Source organism: Helianthus annuus, chromosome 9 (assembly GCF_002127325.2).
Source record: "Helianthus annuus cultivar XRQ/B chromosome 9, HanXRQr2.0-SUNRISE, whole genome shotgun sequence".
Classification (NCBI taxonomy): domain Eukaryota; kingdom Viridiplantae; phylum Streptophyta; class Magnoliopsida; order Asterales; family Asteraceae; genus Helianthus; species Helianthus annuus.
In genome coordinates this window covers 118,733,544-118,753,487 of record NC_035441.2, presented here as the reverse complement: position 1 = coordinate 118,753,487, position 19,944 = coordinate 118,733,544, and the positions used below count along the sequence as shown (strand labels likewise).

Here is a 19,944-nt window from a genome sequence, read left to right as displayed (position 1 = left end):
TCATATATAGTTGGGTTTTCAATCGATGTAAAAAATGTGTCCATTGGTAACAACTAACAATTGCTATGCCGAGTGCCAGCATCGTACTGGTACTGTAATGAACCAGACCGATAATAACCAAAGACCCACAACGAACCGTGCGGAAATCAAAATAGTAAATGTTAAAACTCAAATTCAGATGAATAGTGGGTCTATCCAACAAACATGCGTATCCACTGAAATTTTCATGTCGTGATGATGGAGTGTTACTGTTGCCTTTTTGGTTTTCTGACGATAGAAATTGAAATGTCTGGTTTAGATATTGGGTCTCTCTGTTGAAGAAAAAAATCGTGGATTGTTTTTTATTTCCAATTTTGGTAATGTAAATTAAAGACCCTAATTTTTTTTTATCATGTGCAGTGAAGGTGCAGGTGCAGAGTGAGGTACTGATTGATAATGATAGGAGACTCAGGAAAATCTGAGTTGCATCTTTGAGCTAAACGGATTTTACCAGTAATTTCACTGTCGTGCTACGGACGGATGGGTTACCGGGTTTTCCTCAGAATTGGTGGTGGACTCGGGTTACTCTCGGAGTAATCCATTTGTCAAGTGGGTACCCCAAGAGTGCTCGGGATTGATTTTGTTCGCCGTTCGAAAAAAAAATATATACATATATGCCGTCATCGATTTATAAATCTATATGGAAAGTTTGATGATTTTATAAACCCCTATCCGTGATATACGCTTTTGTAACCGCCACACCATCCCATAAAGAGCGGTTTCTTCTCATATTCTACGCACATTCCATTCTTAAATATCAAAACCCTAAACAGAAACCACAACAATGGCGACGCCGATCACCCACTTCTTTCACACCCACTCCGATAACACCCACGACGTGTATCACCTCACATTCTTCAACGACACCATCGAAACCCTGGTCACCGCCACACCATCCTACGTCGACACATGGATCTCCACAATCCAACGTCCCCATCTCCACTCCCTCATCGTCGGTCTCGACGTCGAGTGGCGTCCCAATTACCAAACCCCAAACCTCCAAAACCCGGTCGCCACGCTCCAACTGTGCGTGGGAAACCAGTGCCTCATTTTCCAAATCATCATGTCCCCAGCAATCCCACAATCACTCATTAACTTTCTTGCTAACCCATGTTACACATTTGTTGGAGTCGGAATTGATAATGACGTGGAGAAACTTACGAGGAATTATGGTCTGTCGGTTGCCAGGTGGGCGGATTTGAGGGATGTGGCTGCGAATGTGTATGGTGTGAGAGAGTTTAAGAATGCAGGGATTAAGGTTTTGGCGGAACAGATACTTGGAAAACAAGTTGACAAGCCGAAAAGTGTTACGATGAGCAGATGGGATAGTCGGTATCTTACTCCGGCGCAGGTGCAGTATGCGGCTATTGATGCGTTCTTGAGTTTTGAGATTGGGAGGGTTTTGATGTCTGGGAATCGTAACTGATTGGAGCTTGCAATTTATGGTTACGAAGGTAGAGGGTTGAATGTTTGATCTGACTTTTTGGTGTGTTAAACTTAAATATGTGTTTGTGGATGTTTTTTTTGTTTGAATTTGGTAGTAAACCTTTATGAACAAATTCCACTTTGAAATTTGAATGCGGTCAGTTCTAATGATTTTGGTTTGAATGTTGCTTACTTCTCTAATAGCATTTAACCAAACATTAATCAAGTGAGATCTTTTAAAACAACATTTTCAACATATACATTTTCAAGTTTGATGATGTCAGCCGGTAACAGAAAAAGCATATGGTTGGCTTGGGGTGGCGGCTAGCTTTATCTTTCTTAATTTTTTTTTTTTCACAATATAGGTATCACCCTACCATTAGTTGAAATGGGCGGTCGTCTCTCCCTCATTGGACCAACCATTTTATTATTTTATACACACTTTAAAATTACGTTTTCGTCCTGCAATAGTGTTTCTCTTCCATTGGTTCAAATAGGCAGCTAGCAATACCTATTGGAACACCCAGTTTATTATTTTATATCCACTTTAAAATTACGTTTCTGCCCCCCGTTAAAAATACGGTATTGTCTCAACTTCAAAATACATTTACCCTTTTGCCCCGAGCTAAAAAATATGATTTCGCCCTCGGTAAAAAAAATACGCTTTTACCCTCAGCCAAAATTACGTTTTCGTCCCTGTTCAAAATAAAATTTTGTCCCCCCCCCCCCGGGCTTAAAATTACGAATTTACACCACTTTATTATTTTATACCTACTTTAACATTACGGTTTTACCCACAGTTTAAAATTACGTATTTGCCCCCAGTTCAAAATAAATTTATGCTTTTGCTCCCAGCTAAAATTTACGAATTTCCTGTCGGTTCAAAATTACGATATCACCCTCAATTTAAAATTACGTTTTTCCCCAGTGCAAAATAAAATTATGGTTTTGCTCTAGCTAAAAATTAGGATTTTACCCTCGAAAAAATTTGATTTTTCCGCAAAGTAAAAATAAAAATATGACTTTGCCCCCATCTAAAAATCGTATCAAAAAGCTGCCTAATTAACACTCTTTTTATATTTTATTTCTAGCAAAACTATAATATTGTTTTTTAATTGGCTGAGAATAATTCGGACATTGCCACGTGGGTGGGGAGCATCACCTAGTTGTGAACAACAGACAAAAGGCCCAAAACAGATGATAAATTGGGTTAAAGAAAACCAGGCCCAATTCATGATCTAACCAGCCCGATAGAATAGGTCTTAGAATATTGTGTGTTTTAGTTTTCGGTTGGGCGTGATCCTTATCTGTTGTACATTCCTGGACATGTTCGTCGTTCGTCCTTCACCATATACACCTCCTCCATATGGCCATGAAGGCTCCTCCGTAAGGCCATGAGGCTCCACCCAACATGGGCCATAATGGATGGCCGCATAGCCAGTGGCGAAGTATAGAAGGGGCGGGGAGGGGCACCCGACACCCCGAACTTTTCGCCCAGTAGTGTTATATATATAGTTTTCGTATAGAAATTTTTGGGTATATACGTTTTCGACCCCCAGGTTCTATAGATTTTTTTTGGTATATACATTTTTGCCCCCAACCCCCCCCCCCCCCTCTCGGGTCATTCGAGTCAAGCTTTACCACTGCGCATAGGGTCCTAATTATGGTATCTACAATTTAGAAAGAGGAGAATGAAGAGAACTCTCAAAATGGATGCTCTAACATGTATGCATATGTTATAATGTCAAAATGAGTATAAATGGTTTATTATTTGACTTATGGATACTCAATGATAATGAAGATCCTTTAACATTATTTAAGGATGAGGGTATTTAGACACTCCCCAAACAATGACACCTTCTATACGATACGTTTCCCACTTCGGTAGCCGTCTTCTAGACGAAACTTGATTACAAACTGGAATCTATGTGTTAAATGTATCTATGTCTCTGGTTGCTCATTACTGAACCCTAGAATTTAGGGGCAGCAATTTTGAGGGCCAATAAAATTGACGAATTTGTTCTTTTACGCGAATTATGATAGCAAAAGAGCTGTTACTAGTTCGTAATCTGATTAATCTCTATGAAATTGAAGTATTTATACAATTAATCTCTGACATTGAAGTATTCATACTTAGGAATTTGTGTTACGAGCTGATTAAATATGCTAACTTGTCAGTGTTTTAGGTTTAAAATTGGTCCACGAATGAGTCGAATCATTGCTAATTTTCTAGCTGGTGATTATGATTTGTTGAAGGATACTATTTTGTTCGATTATCAGAGATGATATTGACATTTGATATCAAAATTATAGTGATGATGATGTTCGACGATTGCAAACTTTGTTAGTTGTAAAATTTGGATGACGGAAGGATGGATTGGATTCACAACTTATAGAGTTAAATCACGTCTGGGAAGGTAGCCTGCTTGATACCGTTATTATTAATGAAAGGACATTGTGAATTTAATGATTGAAATAATCCTCAGTAAATCCCACTAATAGCAAAGCTAAGACTAGAACCGAACTCAACCCAATCTTTCATTAAAATACTAATTTCTCTCACTCTCCCACCTATACAACCCAACCCAATTCAAATTTTCACCCACATGCACAACCCAACCTAAGTTAATATTTTATTAAATAAAAATGATTTATAGTTATTGTTTACAAGGAAAAAGAAAAACAATTAAATATTAATATAAGTGGTTGCAACCTTGGGTTGTGTACACAACCTGGTTGTGAGAAACAATGAATTATTAAATTAAAAAATTGCTTGTTTTTTTTGTCTTATTATCCATCTGGCAACCGTTTGAAGAGTTTGGTCACCATAGTGAATAGTCTAAGGTAGGGTCTAAGGAGGGTAAAATATAGATAGGCTTACCTCTACCCAGTAGGAATAGAGATGTTGCTTCCAGTGAGACCCCGGCTTGATAGTAGTTTTGCATCAAGCCTAAACATAAGGCACATAACACAAAGGCCAATTAGTGCAACGGTAATATATTTTTCTGAAAAAAATGTTCTAACGGTAATTTTGGTTCGTGGAAAGGATGAAGTGGATTTACAACTTTAAAAGAGTTCAATCAATCTGAATGAACTTCATATAAACTTTCTTTAGATTCAAATGGATGTTCATGATAATTTAGGATTTGTTTGTTTATGTGGTCAACATTATTGATGAACCACAATTTAGGTTTTCTTATTCGTACAGCAAAGATACGTTGTTTTGGTTGGGGTTTGGCTATTATGAGGCTAGCTTACTTGATAGATCTCACATAAAAAATAATCTAGTATATTTTAGAAGTAACATTTGCACGTTAAATTGGGTCCAGTAGCCTATTTGTAGAATCTAATTGCATATGTTGGGTTGTTGGAACGGATTGGGTCCAGTAGGTTTGACCCACATACTATTTTTTATCAATTTTTTTTTTTTTTTTTTTTTTTATGAAACGTATAAATAATCTCATTGTTTTTAGGGCAGTTTAGAAGGTTTTATGTATGTGAGTAACCTGCTGATGACTTATTGACACCTGTTTTCTTCTTAGTTAAATATTGTAACGTAAACCGTTTGACCTGTCATCTTATATGAAAAACAGCCCAAATTAACTGTTACCAAGAAGACTGATCACTTTTTTATATATTCTTTCATGGTTTTTATTTGAAACAGCCCATCCTTTCTAGTTTCCTCTAAATAACTAATAATTTCCTTTAAAAGAAACAAAATATAAATATTATTTAATTAATGTTAAAACACGGAATCACCGCCGGGATGATGGGACCGCTTCCTCCATGAGGGTGAAGAATCTCATCTTGTTCTTTCTCTTGAACCTAGATCTGCAATGGAGAAGACAAGAAAGTGGAGCTTGTAGAGATGACCGGTAAGGGAAAGAATTCCCTGTTTCCAGTAACAAAAGTGTGCCGGCTCCATCTTGTCTTACCCTAATAATGAGGTGAACACCTCCTTATATAGGGGACATAGGCCTCCCCTAACCTCAATGGGCCAGGCCCAGTTAGGGGTTATCTCTACAACGCGTTGGGCCTTGCGGTTGGGTTAGTCATCACAATAATAAATAATTAATATAAAAGCAACAAGTAACGGGAAAGTCTGACCGCTCGGGTCGGGTCCAATACCATACCTCTACAATTAATATATTAAAAAAAATATGGTATAATATATTTGAATAAGATTGATTACACCGAATGTATGTACAAGATGGCGTGGCTTCATGTAAGGAAAACACGCCTCCAAAATTGTGGCACGTTTCAACAGGAAGGAAGAAACCCAAATTTAACTACCGGCGAAGACAAGTCAAGCCTCGGTGGAAAACCCTATCCAGAGTAAACAATGGAAGACAGACAGCAGCTATCCCAAAGACCTTCCATGGCAAGAGCTCAAAGCTAAAGTCCACGTTGATGAAACCATATTCCAAAACAAAGGCATCCACGTAGAAGATGATGCCAAGGAGCAAATCCGATCTGGATCTGCCAATCCATATCCAAATGAAGACGCTGAAAGCAAGCACACAAAGGTTAAGAAACCGGAAAAGGAACCTCTCCCTCTGCCGCACCAACAGGTTCCTCAGCCTCATGACTTCTCCACACAGGCTCTTGAGCAACTTTAGATTATTCATGTTACTCCCTCCCTCCCTCCCTCCACTACTAGCTAGTCATCATGATGTTTAATTAATAAGACAACGTATATATATGTACACTTACATCATGTTTGAAGCTGTTCTGGATTCAATCATACGGCGGATCTAAAGGCAGTTGTTGTTTTGAAGGCGATGTAATCGCGCGTATAAACCGTTTTGACTCAAAAGCGTCTCGTGATCACCCATCTGCACAATCATGAAGCAAACTTCAAATTACAAAATAAAATAGTTCCGGCCAGTTATTTTCTATTCTTAAATGGATGGATATCATTTCAGTATAACCAGGCATACTTAATAATCGTTAGCTATTAGTGTGATCAATATCATTTCAGTATAACCAGGCATACTTAATCAAACGGGAAATCATTATATTATAAACACTACAATAATAGCGTCCGGCACCAAGTAACATATCGGGACAGTCTGGCTGGCTCAAAGTTGCATGAGAAAATGGCAAATACAATAGTGATTATTAGTACCAAGTTGCTACGGCCTACTGATCACTTAGATTAACAATGGCAAGTAAGCTTAATAGTAAGTAAGTAGGGACATATTTTTACCAGCGGGAATTACGTCATTAGTGGTAAGTTGCTACTGTAACTTAGCTCAGTAACTACTAAGTTACCGCCATGTTCACATAACAGAACAACAAATCTTTTTGTCTTATCCAGTTATTACGAATACATTACAATTTAACTTTTTTTATTCTTGAAATATGTAGTTATGTATATGTATTAACTTTAAAAAAAATTAATACAAATTAATGATCTTAAAATATCAAAGAAAACATTTGTTCAAACCGAACAGTTAAACCGCTAAAACTGACCGGTTTGGTAGACCCACCCAAGCCGACCGGCTTGGGTTATCGTTTTCCAACATCGTAATGAGCAGTTTGAGCCAGAATTATGTCAAAAGAGTCGTGAACACCCCTGCTTACGGACCAACCCAGCTTATTAACAGAACAAAAACGATACCTCCGCAACTCGGCCTTGATCCATGACCACGATTCTGTCTGCAGCTCTTGCTGTTGATAGCCTGTGAATGGGTTCACTATTAAACCACACATCTCATGTCTTATGTAAAAAACAACAGTAAAACATACCTACCTGTGTGCTATAAAAAGGATCGCCTTCTCCTCATTCTTTAATCTCATCATCAATTCCTACATCAGTTTTGAGTGTTTGGATAGACCGATTAGAAAAAGAGTTGATGCAAGAAAACCAACTAAAAAGATAAACAAAAATGAACTCCAAAGCACATTGCGGATGCTCTAAGGAAAGGATACCTAAGTAATTAAATAATAATAAAGATATCAAAAGCTTAAACCTGAATGTAGTATTCTGTTTCAGCATCCAGAGCACTAGTGGGTTCATCAAGGATCAAAATAACAGGATCCCTAACAATGGCCCTAGCAATTGCGATTCTTTGCTTCTGGCCACCACTTAGAAGCTCGTCATCAACAAGGGTTTCATATGCATCAGGAAGAGAGCAAATGAATTCATGAGCACGAGCTTGTTTTGCAGCCCGTTCCACATCTTCTTGCTTCAACTTCCTTGAACATCCATAACTTATGTTTGACTTTATGTCCATCCTAAATAGATGTGGTTCCTGCAATATCAATAACATACAATTTTCTGTTTATGTTATCAAAAATATTTACCACAAACAGACACTTTCCAAACCTGTCCAACATATCCGATATTCTCTCTCAACCATCTCATGTCCAAGTCCTTGAGTGGATGACCATCAATTAGTATCTGCAATCAAGTATCACAAATCCATTTCAACATAAGTGGATCGAATTGCCTCTTTAGGTAACGAAAACAAAATTAGAATGGCCGTTTACCTGCCCCTGTGTTGGCTCATACAGACCAAGTAAGAGATGAACTAACGTGCTTTTCCCACTACCACTTAGACCAACCTGAAGGGAAAACGCAATGTGGTTACTACAGCGTCATTCGAAAGGGGAAAATGTATGAGAATCAAAGTTCTTAGTTCTTACAACTGCCAGCACTTCATTTGGTTGTATAGAGATGTTGACTTGGTCTAGAGCGGGCGTCTGTAGGGATGGACATATGAGTCAGTGGTTTCCTTTAAACCACAAATAAAGAAGGAAATATGCGAACAGTGTAAGCCATTAAGATATCAACACATAGAGAAGTGAAGTAGATCTTCAACTAGGTCAAATTTGTGTGAAACAGACAAACTATGATCATGTGATGACCTTGGCAAAGTTTTTGTCAAAAATGCCAATTTAGCAGAGTGAGAATTTCACACCATTTATATGATAATGGGTCGATTTGAAAAGGGAACACACCTATGATCATAGTTGTTAATGGCGAATAGCGACAAATAGCGATAAGGTACCTCTATGCTACATAGCGAATAGCGATAAATAGCGGGCGCTATTTTATAAATAGCGATACACTAGAAAAATTTGTATATGTATATTTAACAAAATACCCCGGTATATATATGTTATTTTACATGTATATTTAACAAAAACCTAAAATCCAGCTATATTTAATTGCTATTTATATTTAAAAAAAAAACAAACAAAATAAAAAATAAAGTGTCGCTATTCTCGCTATCCATTACTACAACCCTAATAGCGACACTAGACCTATACGCTACATAGCGCGCTATAGCGATTGCTACGATCGCTATTGACAACTATGCCTATGATTAAGGAGCCTTCTTTAAAAGCCTAAACTTAAGAATCGTAGTAACATGCATTAGAAAGTGGAACACCAGTAGCAAACTAAAGCAGTACATTCTTTAAAAGACAACTTAAGAATCGTAGTAACATGCATTATAAAGTGGAACACCAGTAGCAAACTAAAGCAGTACATTCTTTAAAAGACAACTTAAGAATCGTAGTAACATGCATTATAAAGTGGAACACCAGTAGCAAACTAAAGCAGTACAGTTTATAAAGCTACTCTACATTTTAATAGTAAATGAAAGCACCTTTGTTCGTGAAGGGTAGTGAAATGACACATTTATGAACTCGAATTGCGCCCTTAGCTTCTGCAACTTCACTCCTGTACCGAATAAAAATGCCAATTAGAGCATAAGCAAACAAGAAGAGTTTTTGTCATGCAGTAGATCTCAAATACATGAAACTTCCAACTTGAAGGCTTTTCTCTCATTCCTACATCAATACTAACAATATATATGGCTTAGGAGTCACTTATAGTCAAGGGGGAGATAATTCAAAACATCAATGTGGAAATGAGTGATTAAAGTGTTAAATCTTATCGATAATGGGCTGTCAGGTCAATCAAACTAGTCTTGACTGACCCTGTAAAGTTGCACATTTTACGACAACCCACTTTGACCCGTTACACAACCCGTACGACCCACCCAATTTGCCAGTGTTTAATCAACAACAGGCTATCCTCTGGAAACTACCATTCAGATAGATACTCAACTGAGGTGGTCCTGAATGAAGACATAAAATGAAACAATGAGCTCCTTGCACCAGAATGTACCAGTAGAAGAGAGGGGCTCTTTGCATCATCAAGATGACAGCGAAATTTAAAAAAAAAAAAGATTTATAACGATCCAGTCCTTAAAGAAGGGAAACATGAATAAAAGAACGTAACAGTGTCCATGCCTTTTGCTGAAAATTGATGGCTAGGCAAGACATCAATTAGCTGAAAGACCTTTTCACTTGCTCCAACACACTGAAGTAATGATGAAAAATTGTCTGCCAATCTCCATGCTGCATATATTAACCACTCACAGTACAATACATACTTGGTAAGTTGCTCAGCGGACGCATGACCAGCCAAGATGGACATTCCTCCCAATATAATAGCTAACAACCTAAAAAAATAGGTGGAGAGAAAATTAGTAAATTATAAAAACCGGTCAACATTTATTTAATAAAGAAGGGCTTTCACAAGGCTTCAGTAAACCTGCGTTAAACGGTAGAGAGTGCTGAAACTAAAATTCCATAGCCCGTACGCAACACTTTCTCTTGTACTTACAAAAGCCAGTTTGTCCAGCCATCGCTTATATCTAGAAGCATTGAGTATACATTAGGTGATTAACATTCATGTGTTACAACTTTTATGGCGTTAATGTATCTTGACTGTAGTGCAGGGCCGGCTCAACCATTTTGGTGACCTAAGGCGAAGTAAAATCTTGTGGCATTTTTCCCAAAAAAAATGTATGTGATTGAAAGTTAAACTTGAAGGGCCCAAGTGTAATTATTTGAAAGATTGTGTTAAAATTTAAAAACAAGAAAAAAAATGGTGACCAGGGATTCGAACCCAGGTCTCACCAATATCCATACATACACAAAACCACTACACTACCAACCATCAATCTGTTGATAACCCACACCCTAAATCTTTTATAAACGGATTGTGGTTTCATCAAATTATGGAGGCCCTATAGTTTTGGTGGCCCAAGGCCCAAGCCTCATTTGGCTTACCCTTGGGCCGACCCTACTGTAGTGTACCAAAGGTAAAAGAAACAAAAACAGGATTTTTTTTTCTAATTCCAAAATCCAAACTAACGATACAGTAACTTTGAAGAGTGAATAAATATTTCTGAGTAAATGTAATTGCCTTTCATGTTCTTTTGTTTCCGTTCCCTTAACCCGGATCGTTCTAACCAAAGAAAGAGCCTCTTGAGAAACCTAATTTTTGAGTAAGAGACAAAGTATGGTCATGTCAGATTAGTCAACAGAAAGGCCCACAGTTATTAAATGCTTGGGGAAAACTGTAAACAGTAGGTTAGTCTTTACTTCATTGGCATGAGCAGTTGAATCTTGAATAAGCTTTGCTGCTTTCTTCTGGTACCTTTCAGACAGAAAAGATCAACGATATCACCAGTCATGTCATCTAGATGACTCGTAGATTTTTTAAAATTTATAAAAAAAAACTTCGGGTACTAACCACCCATAAACCAGAAAGATCATACACAGAAGAATGCATATAAAGCAAGATGACAACGCAAGAGGCCAACTTAATGTCAGCAGATTAATTAGTGCTCCTGTTCCCTGAGAGTTTGCTTACAAATTAGAATGTGTGGATAAAAGTTAAATGAGGCTAGTAAGTGGGAATATGGATATGGACTAGGGGTGTGAATTTCTGACACGTCCCGAAAACACGACATGAACCTAACACGAAATTCGTGGGTTTGGGTTTAGTCTAAAAGGGTTCGGGTCAGTTTCAGGTTGAAACCGCCAACCCGGTCGGGTTGGCGGGTTGACCCGTTTAACCCATTTCTATAATATTATATTTTTTTACAATATGTTTTATGTTATAAATTAAATTTGGTATGTATTTTATTCTATACTTATAACTTAAAAATAGAAATTGAGATAAGATTTTTTGATTTTAATGTAATTTTATTATCTAATTTGTGTTTTTTTTAGTAGATGTTAATTTTAATATATTAATTTGCTGAAAAAAATAAAAATATAAAAAAATTTGGGTTGAACGGGTTGGGTTCGGGTCAGCCTGCGAATATTCGGGTCAGCCTGCGAATATTCGGGTCAGGTTCGGGTTCATATGTATGAAACGATTTTCGGGTTCGGGTCGGGTTCGGGTTCGTCTAAAATTTTCGGGTTCGGGTCGGGTTTAAACCGCCAACCCGCGAACACGACCCGTTTAGCACCCCTAATCTGGACAAGAGTTTCAACCTGAAGAGTGTTCCGTACTATCAAATGTAAATTGTTTGAAATTATATGTGACAATTTTTGACAATCTGCCCCCAGCCTGCTGGTCAAATTTCCAACCGGTTCTCTATCAAAGAAGGATACATCCTGAAAAAATAAGGACCCCTTACGTAAACGTGTGTAAATACGTAACACACTATTGTAAATCTAGGACATGGTGTATATGGTTGCGAAGAAGCAGAAAGCACCTGTAATAATATATTTGTGTATAAAGTTTTCCTTAGACGCTTGAGCTGTGAGATCATATGAAGTGTCAATTAGGAACAAAGTGCATCATCTTCCAACTTCCAAGATAACTCACTCACCAGAACCATGTTTGCAATTCCAAAACAACCACTTCGCAATCCACTGGATCCAAAAGAATCAATCTCAGTTAGTAGCTAGAACTTCAAAGGCAAAACAACACATATATAGTGATATTTACACAGGCTAGAGGAATCAGAGTCTTCCATCAACACCCCGATTCTTCAAAGACTTTTAATTATGGTTATAAAACGGTTATATACATAATATATCATCAATTCCTTGTGACATCAATAAAATATAATGTACATAATGAACAATGCAGTAACAGGTCAGTCATTTTGGTGAATAAATACTAACATTGCATGTCTTTATCTATAGTATTAGATATGTGACAACCTTGTAGAATTCATGTACACCTCACATAGAAATCCTAGTGTGCATTCTAACCTGCATATTCCTGAAGCAAAACATAGAAACGTCAAGATCTTTAAATTTTTGTACAACACCAACGACTCCCCATTTTGTGCCGCGAATACAGAAGCCGCCAACAAATTTGGTATACATATCTCTGAAACCTACACATAAAAACCAATAACTAATAGCAAACAAATCATTTCTTCAAACAACTTAATCCCAAAATCATACTCAACTACCCATAAACCCTAGAATTCTAACAAGTTCCACAATTAAAAACTGGTAGTGTCCGTTTCACATAATGGATTCTGGATGGAATTGGAATGTAGATTCAATTCCTCATGTTGTTCGTTTCAACAAGGATTTAATTCTAAATTCCTTGAAATTATGCCAACCAAACACATATTTTACATTCTAATTCCCATGATAATTATACTAACCAAACACATTTTCTGATTTCAAAGGAATTCTTTAAAATCCAGTTCAAATTCCATTACATTTCACGAAACGAACACTACCTTAAATATACAATGCGAAATCCAATAACAGTCAATAGACAAACAAGCATACCGCTGCAACAGTTAAAGAACACAATCCAATGTATATAACCAGTTTATCATCAGCCACCAGTCTCCAAATTCGTTGGAGAACATACCAAACAGTAACCGGATTGTCTGTTTTAACCATATCAGCTTCATCTTCTTCCCCTAAGTCCCACCAACTTCTTCCAGGTAGGAAATCAAACAATCTATTAATATTTGGTGATAGATTATGCTTTGTAGCCCTAATTTTGTCTTCTGGAACTAAAGGTTGGGTTAGAGATGCCGAAGTGGAACTGTGCAAGCGAGTGGTTGCAAGTTTGAATTTGATGTGTGAACTTTGGAATCGGAGATTCACCGGGTGGATGGAGTTGCTATTAAGATTTTGATGCCCAAATTTCAGTTGAGATATGGACATGGATGATTTTGTTGTCGGCTTGAGTGGTGTTCATTGGTTGCAGTCTAGGTGTTCGTTCAAATGCGGCTGAAGAAATATACTACTTACTACTTGCCCACACATGAACGGTGAGCGCCGGGGTGAGCATGGTCGCTTGGGCTTTGAGAGGGTTTGGGGATGTGGTAGCTTGGGCGAGCAAAGATTAACCACAACATGCTCAAGTGTGGGGAGGCACGAGTGAGCAAGGTGATGAGGCAGCGTCTAGTCATCGTCTTTTGTCGCAATATTAGAGGATGAATCCGGGTTGTCAAGCAAGCCACAACGGGTAGTCCGATCAGCACCCTGATGTGGTGCTCGCGAGCCACCTGGCCGCCTACGTAGCTCACCCTGGCGCTAACAGGTGCCACAACCCCATTGATGTCATATGAGTTGTATCATAGGCGCAAATGGTCATACAAGGTCGTGTTCCACTAACTCATCATACATGCCATTATGTTTATACGAGTTGTATGAGTTGGTGTTCGTTTAAATCATCTGAGTCGTATGATATGTATAATGACACAAATTGATTGATGTGATGATGCACGACATTGACAAAGGCATACGGCTCGCATGACCATTTTTTCACCATACGACCATTTATGATGACGTAAGATGTATGTATAGCAAATCCAATTTTTAACGTAGGCAAGAAAGAGAGATGGGATTTTGTAAAAAAGTATATTCCTCATAATCTTGTAATCTAACTTTTAGTTAAGTTATCTATGCAATTAATAAGAGACATTCATGAGTTGTTATATTGGTTTAGCAAATTTAGTCAAGTTATCTGTGAAATTAATTTGAGATATTCATGAGTTGTTATATTGGTTTAGCAAAAATTATAGACAAAGCCATTTTTCGTTAAACAATTAATCAAACTAATCATATTCCTTGAGTCGACTGGACCGGCTAAACCAATTCCATATCAATCACTTATCCTTTTTATCTAGTTTCTATTAAATTTATATAACTCAATATTAGATATATCTACCGCCATAAAGTTTTATATAAAAGAAAAAAGAGGTCCTACCGAGATTTGAACTCGGGTTACTGGATTCAGAGTCCAATGTCCTAACCACTAGACCATAGGACCATCTTGAAACATGTTCTCAAATTATTTAATTTATACATTAATGTTTTCAACTCTCAATTGGTACCCAAGTGCAGTTTTATCCTGATTTCCTCTGTCAAAACAAGAGTTGAGCTTGCGATCTCCCTCCTCGAATCCTCACTCTGACTGAAGGTCATTTTTGAAACCTACAGCTTCTGCTACCAATTTTCTAGATGTGAATTGGGTACGGGGTAGGTTCCGGTGAAGAACCTGTAAAACAAATCTGTAAATGATGAACATCAACTGAATAGGAAACTCGGTGACTTGGGAGTTGGGTTTTTGAATTATATATTAGTGGCATTTGTAGTGCTCCGCAACGGTTTTCGATCGGTTTGCTATGTCATCGGTTTGGTTTGACCGGTTTGATACCGGCGCTCACTACAAAAACCGAAAGAGATATGTCTGAAATGATATCGACATGTATTTTACATCAATCGGAAACTACAAAAACGAATAACGGTACTGACACTAATGTTGTTTGGCTGGTATCGGCTTAATTTGTTACGCGTTATCGTACCGGCACTAACTATAGTTTATATACCGCCACGTCGAGGCAACCATAAAAATAAATATAGTGTTTTGATGGAATCTACGTTTATGTTTCGATCATTTGTACGTTTTCACAATTCAATTTTAAGTAAAATTTATGGCTACGTACATAAAAATTAGAACGTCACAACTACATACTTATAGTTTTATAAAATGGTATACTTTAAAAACTATAAACGAAAAACAAAATATGCTCAAAAGTTAAAAGAAGTAGTGGTGGGCGGTGGTGGAAATAGTGATAATAAAGCCCAAGTAGCGTTTTTATATACACTTAAAGGCCCGTTAAAAACCAGATTCCTAAAACCATATTTGGTTTTTAATTGTTGCTTGGGCAGAATTTCTAGAAGCAAACAAACCATTATAAAACCCATCAGTGTAAATGTGTAATTACTTTAAAGCATTTTTTACTTTAAAATCAGTTTTAATAGAATAAGTTATATAACTCCATAAAACACATTTTGAGTTTGGACATTCTCTCGTGTTCTCTCACATGTCTAAGATAATCCAAATCCAAAAGAAAAAAAAAAAAAAAAAAAAAACCCTAAATTGTTAGTCATAACCAAGTCATTAGTATATCCAACTTCCACTAGTGTTTTCTTTTACTTTTTTAAGATCACATATCCAACTTCCAGAATCTAGAGAGACATCTTCCTGAAAATTTAACAATTTGATAACTATAATTATATAATGAGAGGAGTACCTTTAGGTTCGAGTCTAGAACTCATAATAGTCTTATGAAATCTGCATTTGTGATATTTGAGTTTAGACACAAAAGGCTAGTATCTAATTCACTCAAATTGTAGCTCTGATACTAACCTGTCACACCCCGATTTCCGGTGGGCCGGATGGGTAGGGTTTAAGCGTGACTATTGGATAACAAGTGTCACAATTTAATAATGCAACGAAAGTATTGGAGTAAAAATATTCATTCAATAAAAGTCTTGAATATAAATAAATTTATACAAGTGTTCAATTACAAGCCCACATGCGGGATCTAATAAAAAGAGCTTTAGACATCATAGGTCATAAGCTAGGAGTTGCAAATTCCATAGCCTTTGTCCTGGCCGACCCGGATTCCCAACCTAATATCAAGGTTCGGTACCTGCAGTTCAATCTTTTGAAAATACGTCAGCTTTCGCTGGTAAATACAATTAACTGACTCATTTTGAAAATAGTTTTTCAAAAAGAATTTTATACATAGAGAAAACCCATAGGTAATCATTTAATATTTCTTGCGATTTTGTCTTGTCACCAGATTTATATACTTGTCATACAATGGGAACCAGAGATCAAAGCCGGTTATTTTCAGTGCTATAATGATTAAGGTACACACCAAAGTTGATTAAACATGTCTTACAGTCGGTATGCCTACCCATGCATGCTATTCTGTATGGCCATAATAGTTCATGAGTCGGGACGCCCGGACACGGTACCAATAACCCCCAATTGTTTCAGTTATCAAGTAAAACGGATTAAACCGAGTTCTTATATTTATGAGCAGATCTCAGGGCTCATTTATATAATACCCGCCCCAAGTGGCGTATTCGTCATACCCCAAGTTTTAAAACAAAATAAGTTAAGAGCATTTACCTTTTTGCTAGCTTCCTACCGATAACGTTTTTAATTTAGCAAAAGCCGTAAGTCAAAATATTAATAACCCAAGTTCGAATATCTGGGGGGAGGGGGTTCTATAGTCCAGAATGAATAGAATTAGTTATCTGTTAGAATGTATACGAGTCATAGGTTAGTTCCTTAAACATGACCTGTTACTTAAGAATAGATTTGGTTCGCTAGATTAAGCGTAGACCGGATAAAATGTGGTTTATATCTATCCGAGTGCAAAGACTCATTAGATAAAGGTTTATTAGACCAACATTCTGATTTTGAAAGGTTTTGAAAAGTTTTGACCTGTTACGCCTAGTTTATGCGAACTAGGTTCGCATAACTAGTTATGCGCGTAAAGGCGGGTTCAGGAGGTCGGATGGGCTTATGACAAATTCAAGTATTAGGAATATATTTTTAGTTGATACATATATTCTGTTCCAAATTCAGATTATAACTTGCTTTATATTGGAACCATTTTATTAACCATTTTATTAACCATTTTGACCACATAAGAGCATTGTGGTCATTTTTAACAATATTATCAAGACTTGTCATTTAACCCATCAAATGGAATGACCATGTGGTATAACTTCAGAGAGTTATACTCAATAATAATACGGTCTCAAAACAAGTTTAAAACATGTCTTAACATTGACCAAACGGGTCATAATCAAAAGTCAAACAGAAGTCAAACTGCTTGACTTTTGACATAGAATGGGATTCTAAACTGAATTAAACGAGTTAAGCATGCTAATATCAGTTTATATAAGTTGTATAACTTGTACATATGCCAAAAGAACTGAGTTACAAGTTATAAAAACCATTTACGCCATTTATGAAGTTTTAGCGAAAGTTTGACTTTTTACATAGCATGCTTGACTCATTAATTCAACTAGTAAACATGATGATCTGAGGGTATGATCACAGAGGGATCATACTATCGTTATTACGATCACGTAGGAAAGTTCGGATTGAAATTGACTTGACCAATTTGGTCAGAAGCTAAAGTCAAACAGAAAGTCAGCTATTTGATTTTAAACATAAAATAACTATAATAAATATGAAAGAGCTATTGGAAACACTTACTTGGAAGTGTTTGAGTAGAAAACAACTGAGATTGGGAGTCCTCTTGTTCATAGGAGAGCTCCAAGAGAGTTTAGAGTAGAAGATTGGATGTGTGAGTTGAACATGGCTGAAGAAGTTGTTATTTATAGCAAAGGGAGGTGAAGGAGTGTCACACCCCAACCGATGGCGGAATCATCGGGGCGCGGCACTAAGCGAAATAGATTGTCCAGAAGTTTCCATAACAACTATAATTACCAATTATTTAAAGCAACATGTCCCATACCATGTCATAAAAGATAACATAATTATTACAGATAAGATCTAGTCAAATTGTTCTGTTCCGACAACTCAGATTTCATATTACAGACAATTGTTTATTTGTTTCTAGACCTTTCCTAGCCTTGATTTCACAGCAAGCAAAGCATTCAAAAATCCTAAGCACCTGTCACATACGTTAAAGTAAAAGTCAATACACATAGTGTAAAGGTGAGCGTACAAGTTTAGAAGATATAATAGAGTTCAAAATCGTTTACGCATAACCAGCACGTATACAGTGTGAAATGAAGCACGTAAGTTATTGACATGAACCTATCGATACCAATGACTGCGGGTTGACTGCCCAAGGCAGTTCGTAATACACACTCACCACTGTGAGCCATGTAACAAATTATCCTTAACAACCCCTGAGTGAACAGGTGCTGAGTCCAAACTAATAGTACTATCATTGCTAAGGCAGGTAGACAACATTCCATGTGTAAACATAACAAACAAGCATTCATTAAGTCATGTATAACATGCGGTAACGGTTAGCGTTAAAGTATTGCGTAGTGTGTTTGATGTGATTTAGAATAAGTAACGTATGTAACACCCAAAAGTGCGTAAAGCAAAAAGGGATCGAGTATACTCACAGCGATGATGGATAGAAGGGAGCGCTTAGAGTGAGATTAGCCTGATTAGAACGATAGCATAACGATAAGCGATACGTAAATGGTGTGAAGTGTCAAGGATCGGACGATACTCCGATCGGATGGCAATCCGATCGGGTAGCCGGTCGATCGGGTGACAATCCGCTCGGATGGTCATCCGATCAGGTGACCTTTCGAGTGGATTGTTTCTTCTTTTGGGAAGGATGTGTTTGTGTATGATGGCTTGACTTTTGAAGTTTTCGTTGTAGCATTTTGAAAACATCAAAGTATCTCTACCTTTTAGGTCGGTCGATCGAACGGTCGTTCGATCGGGCGACAATCTGATTGGTTAGACACTTTAGTGAGAACAAGTTCACAGCAGTTTGTCACTCGATCGGATTGTAGTCCGATCGGGTGGCAATCCTTTTGTATTGAACATCTTGAAAATTGTTTAAGTGTTGAGCTTCCAAACATCACATAGTCGAGTGGTAGTCCGGTCGGGTGGTAGTTCGTTCGATGCTCAGACCTCAAAATGAAAAATGAAAATACAAGTTAAGTGTGGGACCCAAAGTGCAAGCCGATCGGGTGGCAACCCGACCGGGTGACAATCCGATCGAACATCAGTCCGATCGGGCGACACTCTGTCCTGGTCGGCCTGATCGTCTTCTTCCTTGGTTGTTTTGATAGTTTTGTAGTTTTATGGAGACGGTGTGACCACGTGCTAATCAACAGAACCCCATCTTGACTCCAGTATCCCGATCGAACAGGAATCACCCAGGTTCGACCAATTAACCGATTCAAGACGGTTGTTCTTGGTTAACCCGAAATCGGTGGTCTCGTGGATAGAATCTAGATCTTGAACTAACACATCACTGAGAAAGAGTAGAAGGCTAGAACAAGGTCCGATTCTATCGGTTTTGAGTGCATTGAGTGTAAAGGAGTTGAAAGAAAGTTAGAAACCATCTTTCAATCCTTTTTCACCATGAATATGTTTAGATCTATGCAAGATCTTTGTTTATTTGTGTGGAAATCGGTTAGATCTAAGTTGTTCTTGGTGGATTGAAGCCAAAACATGAAGTTCATAAGAACATCATGATGAGATCATCCTAGAACACCTCAAATCTAGTGATTTCACGGTTAAAAGTTAAGATTCAAAAGATAGAAAGGTGTAGGAGTGCGTGTAGATTAAGAAAGTACAAGATTTAGGATAAGATCTTACCGGAATCACGAGAAATCAAAGAAAAGCTGAGCAAAAGCGCTGGTCGG

General features: G+C 37.4%; 2 protein-coding genes and 1 non-coding gene across 3 annotated transcripts; 1 reads left to right on the top strand and 2 right to left on the bottom strand.

Annotated features, from left to right (window-relative positions):
* Positions 1-693: 693 nt before the first annotated feature.
* Positions 694-1,617, top strand: LOC110874579 (Werner Syndrome-like exonuclease). Its single transcript, XM_022123143.2, has one exon. It carries the CDS (start codon positions 824-826, stop codon positions 1,463-1,465), a length of 642 nt encoding a protein of 213 aa, XP_021978835.1. The 5' UTR covers positions 694-823; the 3' UTR covers positions 1,466-1,617.
* A 3,937-nt stretch (positions 1,618-5,554) lies between these two features.
* On the bottom strand, positions 5,555-13,779 carry LOC110878339 (ABC transporter B family member 26, chloroplastic). The gene is made up of 19 exons (XM_022126638.2): positions 13,039-13,779; positions 12,502-12,629; positions 12,114-12,156; positions 11,997-12,041; positions 11,773-11,895; positions 11,024-11,127; positions 10,873-10,927; positions 10,694-10,764; positions 10,036-10,139; positions 9,733-9,942; positions 9,084-9,157; positions 8,116-8,172; positions 7,960-8,034; positions 7,796-7,870; positions 7,440-7,721; positions 7,220-7,275; positions 7,088-7,148; positions 6,178-6,299; positions 5,555-5,970 (listed from the first exon to the last, which is right to left on the bottom strand). Exons 1-18 carry the CDS (start codon positions 13,423-13,425, stop codon positions 6,219-6,221), a joined length of 2,031 nt encoding a protein of 676 aa, XP_021982330.1. The 5' UTR covers positions 13,426-13,779; the 3' UTR covers positions 5,555-5,970; positions 6,178-6,218.
* Positions 13,780-14,464: 685 nt separating this feature from the next.
* On the bottom strand, positions 14,465-14,536 carry TRNAQ-CUG. The gene has a single exon. It is a non-coding gene; the product is annotated as a tRNA-Gln (tRNA).
* Positions 14,537-19,944: the final 5,408 nt, after the last annotated feature.

What these genes read in the sequence shown, in the direction of transcription:
- LOC110874579 (XM_022123143.2), top strand. Translation starts at nt 824, where the DNA reads ATGGCGACGCCGATCACCCACTTCTTTCACACCCACTCCGATAACACC.
- LOC110878339 (XM_022126638.2), bottom strand. Translation starts at nt 13,425, where the DNA reads ATGTCCATATCTCAACTGAAATTTGGGCATCAAAATCTTAATAGCAAC. An exon ending in GAATTGCAAACATGGTTCTG is followed by an intron (nt 12,042 to 12,113) that starts GTGAGTGAGTTA and finishes ATGATCTCACAG; the next exon opens with CTCAAGCGTCTAAGGAAAAC. An exon ending in ATGAGCCAACACAGGGGCAG is followed by an intron (nt 7,871 to 7,959) that starts GTAAACGGCCAT and finishes ACTTGATTGCAG; the next exon opens with ATACTAATTGATGGTCATCC.